This window comes from Aethalodelphis obliquidens, unplaced genomic scaffold (assembly GCF_003676395.1).
Source record: "Aethalodelphis obliquidens isolate GAN/ISIS:26980383/991018 unplaced genomic scaffold, ASM367639v1 scaffold1, whole genome shotgun sequence".
Classification (NCBI taxonomy): domain Eukaryota; kingdom Metazoa; phylum Chordata; class Mammalia; order Artiodactyla; family Delphinidae; genus Aethalodelphis; species Aethalodelphis obliquidens.
In genome coordinates this window covers 6016489-6028965 of record NW_020837945.1, presented here as the reverse complement: position 1 = coordinate 6028965, position 12477 = coordinate 6016489, and the positions used below count along the sequence as shown (strand labels likewise).

The following is a 12477-nucleotide window of genomic DNA, read 5'->3' as shown; positions in this document are numbered from 1 at the left end:
GATTTTTACCTAAGTTACTCTGAATATTGATGTACCCCTAGTTCCCGGTGGAAAGATAGTCTGTTCTTTGATTCAACCTGGTATGTGATCATCATCATCATTTTCATTTAGTAAAACCAAGCGGGCAAAGCTAAGAAGAGGTAAATTCAGTTCCTGCTAAATTGTTTCTTCTCTTTGTCCCCTCTGTTTTCCCTGTTTTGGGAATAGTTGAGGCAATCTCATTTTCACTTTGCATTTCAGTGTTGCCTTCTGGGTGTGCCTGTCTTGAGAAGACTCTGCCTCAGGTGGGCCACCCTCAGTCACTGGCCCTAAATCGCTCAGTTCTGGGCACGTCTCTGGTCCCTGCTGACACTCCTCTGAGTCTCTGACGGTGAGTTGGTCTCTATTAGAGTACTCATTTCTCCAATCTCAGTCGTGATTGGTTTAAAATCAACATAAAAGTCACTGATATAGGGCTTGCTAAACACATTCTCTGAAGTCCTATGAAGAGGAATTGTTGTATTATGTAGAGGTTCCAAGACTTGTTTGTTCTGAACAAGAAATGGTTTGATGAAAACCCCCAATGGTGTTAGTATTTTCTGCCAGTCTTGCTCTGGACTGAAATCCATTTGTGACATTATCACAGTCTTTATTTTCTATGGGACGGATACTTTTTTCTTTTTAACTTGACGGCCTAGTGTGGTACTCAGATGGTGTTGGCAGCCTTTGTTAGCGCACTTCTTAAGAGCTGCCCAGATGGAGCAATAGGAGAGAGCTGAGTTGTTCACACTGGCCAGGTACAGCTGGTCCTCTCCTACCACTGTTGTACAGTCCAGGACATTCTCCAGGGTTTTCTGTCAAATTCTCATCTCACCAGGAATTGGTGATCCTCCTCCTGCGGGGATGTGGCACTGGGATGGGGTGTGGTACGGGTGGGGAGCAGGCGATGCTCTCCTCTTCCGCCTGAAAAGCAGAGACTGGGGGCCGGGAGATGGAGGCCGGAGGATCTGCTGTCACTTTTCACGAGGTGGTTTCTACTTCCAATCCTTCCAAACCTTTAGTGGGTAGAGGAGCTAGCAGCCAGGCTGCCTTGGATGGTCCAGCTGGAGGGGAAGGCTATGGAGCAGAAGCAGGCTCCAAGCCTGTCTTTTGTTTTGGTCAGTTCAGCATCACCTACCGGCCAAGAAACCTCTCCATGGAAATAATTCCCTCTACCTCTATCGAATAGTTTCGCTTCACATGTTTTCTTTAATCAGAAATTTGTAGAACCACAGCTCCTCCATTCATTCTGATTGGGAATTAGTTCTCAGACTCCAACCAGGGCAGAAGAGGCAGCTAATCATCTTTTGCTTTACCTACTACACATAACTGTGAGTTAGGATTCTTTCGCTGTAAAACCTCATCTTCCCATAAATGTAGGCTACTTTATTACAGGCTGAATGTAACCAGGACCTCAGGTATGCAGTTTTGTAAATTACTTAGATTTACTACAATGTTTAGCTTTGAAATGTAAACACGACTTACTAAAAACTACTTACAAAACGTTTTTCTTTTTACGGTTACTTGCTACTATCATTACCGTAGGCTTCTATTTACGGAAAGGTTTATTTAAAAATACATTTATCTAGGAATAAAGGTGAGTCAGTTTAAAGAAAGTATTAATTACATAACCACACAAGTGGTTTGCAGATACAACAAAACCAGAGACATGGTGGAGGCCGAATCTGGAAAACAGGTTCCACGGGATGGTGGGGCGGGTGCGAGAAGTCTACGGAAGCCGGGAAGGCCAAGGGCAAGGCTGGCGTTAACCAGAGCGCGGAGCAAGAGACGGCCCCGCCTCCCCGCGTGCGGCGCAGTGCGCAGGCGCGGCGGCGCCCCTCTGCGGGCCGCTGGGCTCACTGCGCACGCGCGGCCTCCGGCTTGGTCCCAGGTGGAGCTGATTTAGCCGAGCTGGCGCCGCCGTGAGCCTCCGAGATGAGCGCGGCCGAGGCCGACCGCTGGGCTTGGCTGCTGGTGCTCAGCTTCGTGTTTGGGTGCAATGTACTCAGGATCCTCCTCCCGTCCTTCTCCTCCTTCGTAAGTGGCTATCTGGCCTTCCAGGGGCCGGTGGGGTTGCCGCCCCAGCGTGCCGTAGACACGGGTCTCAAACTGGCCGCCCGACGGCCGGATTCGGCCTGCAGAGGCGTCTTGGTTGGGCCGTTCTGTGTTTTAAGATGTTTTTGAGTGAGTTGCTAATGTCAAGTCGCAACGCTTTACCCCCATATCCGGTTTTCTGGATTCTTGGGGAGAAAAAAAAAATGCCTGATAACGCTTGGCCACGTTTTCGCGTGGCAGCGGTCTGGAGTTCTCAGTGCCCTTCTGCCAGCCGCACTCATTTCCATTATTCTCTGGTTCCTGGGGGCGTCGAGCAGCCTCAGGCTGCTGGGGTGGGGGCGTGGGGAGGGCCAGTGCCTGCAGCACGGCGTCCGGGGCTCCGGGAAGTCTCGCCTTCTCGCGTGCAGTGCAGCTGTGCAGGGTCCCTGGGGACGGGTCTCAGGATGCAGGGGCCCCCATTCTTGGGGCGGGAGGGGTTGGAGACAGTGTAGACTTAGAATCCCAGTGCTCTGTGATGTTTCCTATACCCAGAGGAGCGACGGGCACTTGGGAGCACTCTCTGCGGGGCGTTTTGTCCATCATGAGTAATTTCCTCGTGTCCAGTCGCCACGGTTGCCGTGACTGTCATGCCATCTTCCTGTACCTCCCAGAGGAGGTGTGTTTGACTCAGAGTCTAGTAGTTGTCCTAAGACATCCAGCTAGTGATTGCTGGGGTGGAGGTTTGATCCTTGGTGTGTGATTCTCCGAGGTCTGCCCCTCTGCCTGTTGGAGCGTGAATAGGGGGTTTGGTGGCATATTTGATGGGAGGTGCGTGTGGAGAAGGTGAGGAGCTGTTCTCCGCGGAAGGGCGCCCTCTGTAGGCCGACAGTGGGAGTGAGGGGCTGTCTGACTTAGGCCGAGACTCAAAGATGGGGTGCACACACTATACCAGTGTCCTGGGAACTCAGTTCTGCTTTTATCTCCTGGTATAAATTGGTGGTGGTGGTGGGGTATATGAGACTAGACAGGGTTTCTACTTCTTTTTGTTCTACTCTACTGGTATCCATCGGGTGCCTGTTTTGTGTAAAACTCTATTCTAGGACCTTATCACCCAAGTTGTCCTGAGGCAATTCTCTCTTAATCCCATCCCCTGTTGGGAATCTTTCCTGATGCTTCCTTGTCTTTAAGATGGTGTCCGAAGTACTCAGCATTGCATAAAAGACCCTTGAAGAGTAGGCCCCAGCCCACTTTTCTTTTTTCTTACTTTTTAAAAATTGTGGTAAAATATACATAACATAAAATTTACCATTTTAACCATTTTTAGGTGTATAGTTCAGTGGTATTGAGTACATTCACATTGTTGTGCAACTGTTCATCACCCTTCGTCTCCAGAACTGCAGCTTCCTAAACTGAGACTCTGTCCCGAGTAAACACGGGGCGTTATCCGCATGCCCCTTCCCCCAGTCCCTGGCAACCACCGTTTTACTTTCCGTCTCTATGAATCTGACTATTCTAGGCACCTCATGTAAGTGAAATCGTATAATATTTGTCCTTTTATGTCTGGCTTACTTCACTCAGCATCATGTCCTTAGGGTTCATCCCTGTTGCAGCCTGTGTTAGGATTTCTGTCCTTTATGAGGCTGAATAATATTCCACGGTATGTATATACCACATTTTGTTTGTTCATTCATCTTTTGATGGACATTTGGATTGTTTCTGCCTTTTGGCCATTGTGAATAATGCTGCTAGAACGTTCGTGTACGAGTGTTTATTCAAATCTCTGCTTTCAGTTCTTTTGGGTAAATACCCAGAAGTGGAATTGCTGGATCATATGGTAATTCTGTTTTTAATCTTTTTGAGAAACTGCTGTACTGTTTTCCACAGTGGCTGCATCATGTACATTCTCACCAGCAATGCACAAGTGTTCCAGTTTCTCCACATTCTCCAACACTTGTTATTTTTAGTTATTATTTTTCCTTTTTGGATAATAGCCATCCTAATGGATGCAAAGTGGCTTCTCTTTGTGGTTTTGATTTGCATTTTCCTAATGATTAGTGATGTTGAACATTTCATTTGCTTATTGGCCATCTGTATATCTTTGAAAAACAGTCTATTCAGGTCTGTGGCCCCTTTTCTAATGGGGCTGCAGGAGCTCTCCCTAGGGGAAGGGCACTCTCTGGAGGCCCACATCGAGTGTGAGTGGCTGCGTTTTTGTGGTTAAGTTAGGAGTTCTTTTTTTTTTGTTTTTTTTGTTTTTTTGTTTGCGGTACGCGGGCCTCTCACTGCTGTGGCCTCTCCCGTTGTGGAGCACAGGCTCCGGACGCGCAGGCCCAGCGGCCATGGCTCACAGGCCCAGCCGCTCAGCGGCACGTGCGATCCTCCCGGACCGGGGCACGAACCCGTGTCCTCTGCATCTGCAGGCGGACTCCCAACCACTGCGCCACCAGGGAAGCCCAGGAGTTCTTTATATAGTCTGGATATTAGCTCCTTATCAGATACATGATTTGCAAACATCTTCTCCCATTCTGTGGGTTGCCTGCCCATCTTACTTGCAGTATCACTTCGATTCTTCCTATGTACCCCATCTCATTTCACCTTATATTGGAACCACACATACAAAACTAACCTCAATTGCTGAAAGAGGCTGTGTTGGTTTTGTATTCCTCTGTGAATTGTTCCTAGTTTCTCATAAGCTGAGGGGGAAGGAGGAGAGTCTTTGGGATATGGCAGTGGTTGTAAATAAGAACTGTCATCACCTCTGGCTCCTTCACCAAACCTGTGCCCTGCAGCTAGCACACTCTCATAAGAAGTTACTGCTGCAGTCTACACATGCATGAGGTTTATGCCTTATCAGGGTAGCTGTTTGTCGTTCAGGTGAATGAGCACTGGGTTTGTCCTTGGACCTGTGTCACGTCCTTTGCTGCATCCTACCGGCTGTGTAACCTCTCTAACCTCCAACCAGTTAGCCTTCTTAGGCCCGTTTTCCCTTGGTTGTAACACTGTCAGAATTGTTAGCCAGGTTCGGAAGGATAACATTATCCTAGCAGAATACAGTTGCTGGTGTTCAAACAGGGAAAAGTAATAAAGAGATATGGTTTGTGTTGAGGGTCAGTGAAAAGCTGTAAGGAACGCGCTGGTCCCGTGTAGGGTAAAATGCTGCTGCTTCTCGACCGTTACAGGCTGCCCCATCACAGGCACTGATCTGAGGATGCACGTGGGAAAGACTCCAGTGAGGATCAGTTTGACTGGGAACGGGCCATGCCCCCTGCACCTCAGACTGTAGCCTTCCTTCCAGGGTTTCCGAAGCTTCTTCCCTTCAGCCAGAGCAGGGAAGGGGCGCACCTTCCCATTAGTCAGGAGAGTCCCTTGAGGAAGTCTCTCAAGTTCAAGAAGTCCTCTCCCAGCAGAGTGCTGCAAGGTCCTGGGATGGGACCTCAGCCAAATACTGGGGTGGGGGCTGGGTGCCTGGATAAGGACGCCCAATCCTCGGCGTTGACTTGGTTAGAATTTTCCTGCGAGTTCTTTCATGTTTCCTTTCCAGCCACAGGATGCATTTGCGATCCAGCACAACCAAAGGCGGAGGCAGAGGGGACAAAGACCACCCTGCGGAGCGCCCCCCTCCGTGGCCGGAGGCGCGCTGTGCAGGCGCCCCGGGCCCCGGGACTGGCGTGGCCGAGGGCGGGGGGAGCTCCTAGTTAGCCATGTGCCCTACTCAGGCGTGCCAGGGCCTATGCGCTGGAGGGCGGCCTGCGGGTTGTGGAGAGATGCGTGCCCTTGCGCAGGCGCCCTAGGACTGGTGTGGCGGAGGGAGGGGTGAGGGTCCGGGCGAGGCGCGTGCCCTGCGCAGGCGCCCCAGGACCTACGCGCTGGAGGGCTGCCTGCGGGTCCCCGAGAGCCGGGTGCGGTGCTCAGGCGCCAGGGGCCCCTTCCTCACAGACCCCCTGCTTTGCAGACCTTGAGCATGGGTGCAGCGCAGGCTGTCCTCTGGGACTTGGTGTGTGGGACTGGCCGCCACTTTTGTGTTTGACAACTTCAAAATCACTTAACTTGCTGCTCTAAAAAGGGGCCGCTTCCCTTTTCTCTTTAGGGGCCTGGGCCACTGAGGTGAGGGGTGGACACTGCAGGGCCTGCCGCTGCGGGCCTTGCTGAGACCCTCCCCGTTTCCAGGGAGCACGGTCGCCTAGAGAGTTCTTGCTGTGGACCAGCATGAGCCCCAAGTGCTGTTTGAGGAGGTGACAGAGGCGGCGAGGGGGGTTGAGTGCGCACGAGCAGGTGCGGCCTGGCGGATGCGGACCCCCCGTGCCGGGGACCAGGGCTGCGAGGAGTGGGCCCGACTTGGCCGGTCCTGGCTGAGGGGCATGTGGGGTTGTTCTGGGCCTTGGGCCCTTCCCGGGGTGAGGGGTCTCCCTGCGGTGTTAGGGACACGCCTGAGCCGCCATTCGCAGGGATGCCTGCTGTGTTCCGGGAGGGAGGAGCCTTTGGGCTGTAAATGTCGTCGGGCACGATTTTCAGGTGGGACTGGTCCAGAGAGTTGCCAGCCATTGAGTGGGGGAGTGAGGATTTGAACAACCCCAATGCCACCGCAAGGCCTGGCATTTTGTTGGCAGAGGGAGTGTCCAACTTGGACAGGATCAGAGGGTGACTGAGGAGGACACTGTGATCTCACACAGGCAGAGGGCCAGCGTCTGGAGACAAGAGAAGCAAAGGATTGGTTCTGCCCTTGTTTTCTCTCCAGATTCTCCCGCCGTACTTTTTTTTATGATAAGCAAATTTTGTTTGTTTGTTTGTTTATTGATTGATGGCTTGCGGGATCTCAGTTCCCTGACCAGGATTTGATCCTGGGCAGCAGGCAGTGAAAGTGCCAAGCCCTAACCACTGGACCGCTGGGGAATTCCCTCACTGATCTTTAAAAACTTATTTTCTTTTCTGCTTTAGAATTACTTGTGGACCCATCTCCAGGTCTTTGAAAAACCATACCCTACACAGTTTATCAGCTTCTGTCAAGTGGGAGATTTAATACACCTTTGAGTACATAAAAACTTCAGGGGACTTCCCTGGTGGCACAGCGGTTAAGAGACTACTGAAGCCTGCGCGCCTAGAGCCCGTGCTCCACAACAGAAGAAGCCACCGCAGTGAGAAGCCCGTACCCTGCAAGAAGAGTGGCCCCTGCTCGCCGCAACTAGAGAAAGTGCGCATACAGCAACGAAGACCCAACGCAGCCCAAAAAAACAAATTAAAAACCTGATAGAAATTAAAAAAAAAAGACTTAAGATATATATTTTTAAAATTTATTTATTTTATTTATTTATTTTTGGCTGCTTTGGGTCTTCGTTGCCGTGCGCGGGCTTCTCATTGTGGTGGCTCCTCTTGTTGCGGAGCACGGGGTCTAAGTGCGTGGGCTCAGTAGTTGTGGTGTGCTGGCTCAGTAGTTGTGGCTCGCGGGCTCTTGAGTGCAGGCTCAGTAGTTGTGGCGCACTGGCTTAGTTGCTGCGTGGCATGTGGGATCTTCCCGGACCAGGGCTCAAACCCGTGTCCCCTGCACTGGCAGGTGGATTCTTAACCACTGTGCCACCAGGGAAGCCCCAGATGTTTATGTTTTAAAAATTAATATTGGGACTCACCTGGTGGTCCAGTGGCTAGGGCTCCGTGTTCCCAGTGTAGGGGTCCCAGGTTCGATCCCTGGTTGGGGAACTGGATCCCACATGCCGCAACTAAGACCTGGCGCAGCCAAATAAATAAATATTAAAAAAAGTTAATATTAAGAACATTTTAAAAATTCAAATCTCCTTAAATCTTAGATTGCAATTCATAATTCTAGTATATTTTAACAGTTATTTGTAAGGAGGTCTTGGATTAATGTTGGTACCTATTTGCAAACTTAAACACTTCCAAATTTGCTTTTTTTGTACTTGTAGATGTAATATATTCATTTTTTCTTCAAGCGCTGCATTTCCTAATTTTAACCACAAATCTCTTCAGTTCCCCTCAAGTTTAGTCTCCTGTCCTCACTCACTTTCCACTCCTGAGTAACCATTTTTGGTCTTTCCAGTTTTTAATTGTTTTATGTACAGCGTACCTCGGAAATATTGTGGGTTTGGTTCCAGGCTACTGCAATAAAGTGAATATTGAAGTAAAGTGAGTCACATACAATTTCTGGCTTCCCAGTGCATAAAAAAGTTACGTTTACACTAGAGTCTATTAAGTGTGCAGTAGCATAGCATTGTGTAAAAAAAGTGTACATGCCTTAATTAAAAAATTGTTTATTGCTAAAAAATGCTAACCATCATCTGAGCGTTTAGTGAGTTGTAGTAGTAACATCACAGATCACTAATCAGGGAATACCCTGCTGATCCAGTGGTTAGGACTCTGCCGTTTCACCGCTGAGGGCTGGGATGCGATCCCTGGTCCAGGAACTAAGATCCCGCAAGCCCCGTGGTGTGGCCTAAAAAAAAAAAAATCACTAATCAAAGAATACCATAACAAATATAACAATAATAAAAAAGTTTGAAATATTATGAGAACTACCAGAATGTAACACAGAGACGTGAAATGAGCAAATACTGTTGGAAAAATGGTGCCAATAAACTTGGTTGATGCAGGGTTGCTACAAGCCTTCGATTAAAAAAATCTGTGAAGCACAGCCTGTATTCTCTATAATGCTATGTACGTAATGTGTTTGCCCCTCTATTTCTTTTTTTTTTTTAATTTATTTTTGGCTGCGTTGGGTCTTTGTTGCTGTGCGAGGGCTTCTCATGTGGTGGCTTCTCTTTTTGCAGAGCATGGGCTCTAGGCGCGTGGGCTTTGGTAGTTGTGGTTCACGGGCTCAGTAGTTGTGGCTCGCGGGCTCTAGAGCGCAGGCTCAGTAGTTATGGCACATGGGCTTAGTTGCTGTGCGGCATGTGGCATCTTCCTGGACCAGGGCTCGAACCTGTGTTGCCTGCATTGGCAGGCAGATTCTTAACTGCGCCACCAGGGAAGTCCCCCCTCTATTTCTTTTTAAATCCTAGTTGTTTTTTTTTCCTGCGGTACGCGGGTCTCTCACTGTTGTGGCCTCTTCTGTTGCGGAGCACAGGCTCTGGACGCACAGGCTCAGCGGCCATGGCTCATGGGCCCAGCCGCTCCGCGGCATGTGGGATCTTCCCGGACCGGGGCACGAACCTGTGTCCCCTGCATCGGCAGGCGGACTCTCAACCACTGCGCCACCAGGGAAGCCCTAAATCCTAGTTTTAAAAGTCAGGTTTATTGATGTGTAATTTGCATTCAGTGAAATTCTCTTCTTGTACATGGGCAGCTTGATGAGTTTTGGCACACTTAATCAGGGTAACCACTGAAACAGTCAAGGTAGAGAATATCTCCATCACCTCAGAAAGTCCTTTCCCCACCCTGCACCTGTTTTTTTTAAATCAAATTTTTAAAAAATACACCTTTATTTGAATTTTTGGCTGTGCCTCACTGTTTCACATGGCATTCGGGAATCTTAGTTCCCGGACCAGGGATCCAACCCACACCCCCTGCAATGGAAGCACAGAGTCTTAACCACTGGATCGCCAGGGAAGTCCCTGCCCCTGTTTCTTGATTTACAGAGTTGAAGCAGCATCTATGAATTCCTTGCTCTTTAAGATGATTCTGTGATTTTTAAAGATAATTTGGTGCATTCCTGTTTTCTGCTCTAGGGTGGATCTGGCTAGAGTGTATGTCCTTGGCCAGCTCGAACTGAAGAGTCACCCTCCTGTGCACCAGGCAGGGGGGATCGGGGGCTAGAGGAGCAGACTGATTTATTGTGCACCAGCTATGTACCAGTACAGGGAAATATATTAATATAGTTTATTAATGTATCTTTATTAATATATTTTTAAGAAGGTGAAACAAACACAAATGTGCAAAAATAGTTATACGTTCATTAGAAAGAACTGGTTTTGTTTCGTGAACCATTTGAAAGTAAGTTGTCAACCCGAGTGCCCTCTTTCCCCAGTACATTAGTGTATAAACAGTGGCCTTGGCCGCAGTACAGCTGTCAGGTACAATCCTCCCGTCTCGTTCAGGGTTTCCCTGTCCCAGTGACGTCCTTTGTAGCAGAAGGACCCCAGTCAGCACCATGTATAGCACATACTTGTCATGTCTCTTCAGTCTAGAAGGAGTCTTGGTCTTGCCTTGAATTGCGAGGATGACATTTCCGAATGTCGCAGGGCAGTGACTTTGCACAATGGCCTCCTGTGGACATCTTTGTCCAGTGTTTGGCGAGGATGTCACATAAAGGATGCTGTGTTCTCTTTGCATCTCACCAGGTACCATGGGCGTTGATTTGGGGAGGTACACTCATCACTCCGGGTCAGTCCCTGAGGAATTCTCAGTCCCCTACGAGGTCGCCCGTGGACCTCCCCGCGCTGGTGCGAGTGTGGTCCCCTTGCTCTCCCCTCGCTCTCCTGGGACCTTCACCTGTCCCGGTGGGTTGTTGGGCGCTACCTGGCAGCCACTGCATGTGTACCCGGGCCGCTGGCGGTGTCCTGGCCGTTGTGTGTGTCTGTGGGGGGCGTCTGGGGACGGTGCGGGCAGGTGCCGTCACACTTGGGTCCCCTCCACTGTCCAGGCGGCCAGGAGGGCTCCTGGGCCGGTCGTGTCCCACGTGGGGCCTGGCGGTCAGAGGCTCCTCTTCACAAACATTTACGTCTGTTATTTCATCTGTCTGTGTATCTATGGAAAACCACGAGGTCACACCTGTGCCTCCAGGTCTCCTCCAGTCCCACGGGATTCATTCTGGTTCTCTCCCGATGCATGTTTCTCACTCCCTTTTCTCACAGTGAGAAAACTGGCTCACAGTATCCTCAGTAGGTCTCCGTGACTTGCGCAATCCTTTGTAACTCGCCCTCGGCCTCCACCACCACCTCCTCTTGTCACGTGTGCCCCTCCTGCTGTGGGACCCCGACTCTCACGCCAGGCAGCCCCTCTGCGGGAATGCCCTCTTCACCTGCCACCGCTTCATCCCTGACCGCCGGCACCCCCCTTGCTCGGCCCACCTAATTTAGCACAGAATTGTACAGGAATGAGGGGCGTGCACGGTCCTTGTCACCTGAATGGAGCTCTGGGGATGGAATCGGTTTTCACCCTGTAATCACAATTTTGCAGTAAAAGTGAGGGATACATACATTTGTGCTGTAGCAGTCCGTGGGCATATCTGCAGAAGGAAAAACGTAATTGAATAAAGACTCACGGGGCGGGGTGTGGTGGGGGGGGAGTTTTCGTTTCTGTGGTCGGGGGCAGCAGGACCGGGACCGGGCAGCAGAGCCTGGCCATGGGGGTAAAGGGCAGCGTGCCCAGCTGCAGGAGGCAGCAAGCGGATGGGGGAGGGGGTGGGGGAGAAGGCTGATCCCGGCTGCCACCTCCACCAGATGTCCAGGGTGCTGCAGAAGGACGTGAAGCAGGAGTCACAGATGCGAGCAGAGATCCAGGGCATGAAGCAGGAGCTCTCCACCGTCAGCATGATGGATGAGTTTGCCAGATATGCCAGGCTGGAGAGGAAGATCAACAAGATGACTGATAAGCTCAAAACTCACGGTACTATTCTCGTGTGTAGCGTGGGAAGCTTCGTACGAGCTGATTAACAGAGAAATCTTTATAGAAAGAGGCACGGCACATGTGCTTTGATCTTTGAGGTTCTGATGCTGACAGAGACTTTTGAGTTGTCTAGAAGAGACCCAGTAATAATAATTGTTACTTTCTCCTTATTTGCTGGTGAACCTTTGCTTTCTAAACACAGAAGCCTGGGGACTTCCCTTGTGGTCTAGTTGTTAGGACTCGGCACTTTCACTGCTGTGGTCCCGGGTTCGATCCCTGGTCCAGGAACTAAGATCCCGCAAGCCAAGAGTCATGGCCAAAAAAAAAAAAAAAAAGGAAGAACAAAAAACAAAACACGCAACCACACAGAAACCTCTAACATCTTTGATTTTCTTCATTCTCTGTAGGTTGACATTTTCAAATTCAACACTTTTCTGAGAGAAGCCTAGAAAAATCTCATGGTGGATTCCCAGGAGCTTTTGTGAATGCTCTAAAAAATGCCCAGCAGTGTCCTTATCCAAGTGTAGACTTCAGGCTGGGGATCAGGTCTCACTCAGCTTTATGTTTGCCACCGTTCCTAACAGCCTCCTCTGATGGAGAGGAGGTCAGCTTGTGTGCTGAGAGAGTGCGTGGCTAGTAGAACATGCACAGGGGCCTGCCCAGGCCTGAGACAGACCTGACTCCCACTTACGGATTAGTGTGCTGTGTGGTCTGGGAAATCCAGGAAGAAAAAGGTAGTCCCGTTGGTAAGTGCCTCGTAAAAGAATCTCTGATTTAGATGAATAGCTTTAAGAGTTTTTAAAATTAAAGCTTCAAATCTCATAATCTGTGGGTGATTCTGTTTTAAGTAACGGCACAGTGGGTGACTTCTAA

The 12477-nt window shown here is 49.9% G+C and overlaps 1 protein-coding gene across 5 annotated transcripts in view; it reads left to right on the top strand.

Moving 5' to 3' along the window:
* The first annotated feature begins 1891 nt into the window (after positions 1 to 1891).
* Positions 1892 to 12477, top strand: part of GET1 (guided entry of tail-anchored proteins factor 1) — a 15064-nt gene continuing 4478 nt past the window's right edge. Inside the window, exons 1-2 of one of the 5 annotated variants that reach the window (XM_027094865.1) lie at positions 1892 to 2055; positions 11439 to 11604. In XM_027094865.1, the coding sequence (XP_026950666.1) occupies positions 1954 to 2055; positions 11439 to 11604 (268 nt within the window). In that variant the 5' untranslated portion in view covers positions 1892 to 1953. The remainder of the gene's footprint in view (positions 2056 to 11438; positions 11605 to 12477) is intronic. The other 4 variants (XM_027094781.1, XM_027094538.1, XM_027094704.1 and 1 more) reach the window with 4 other exon arrangements.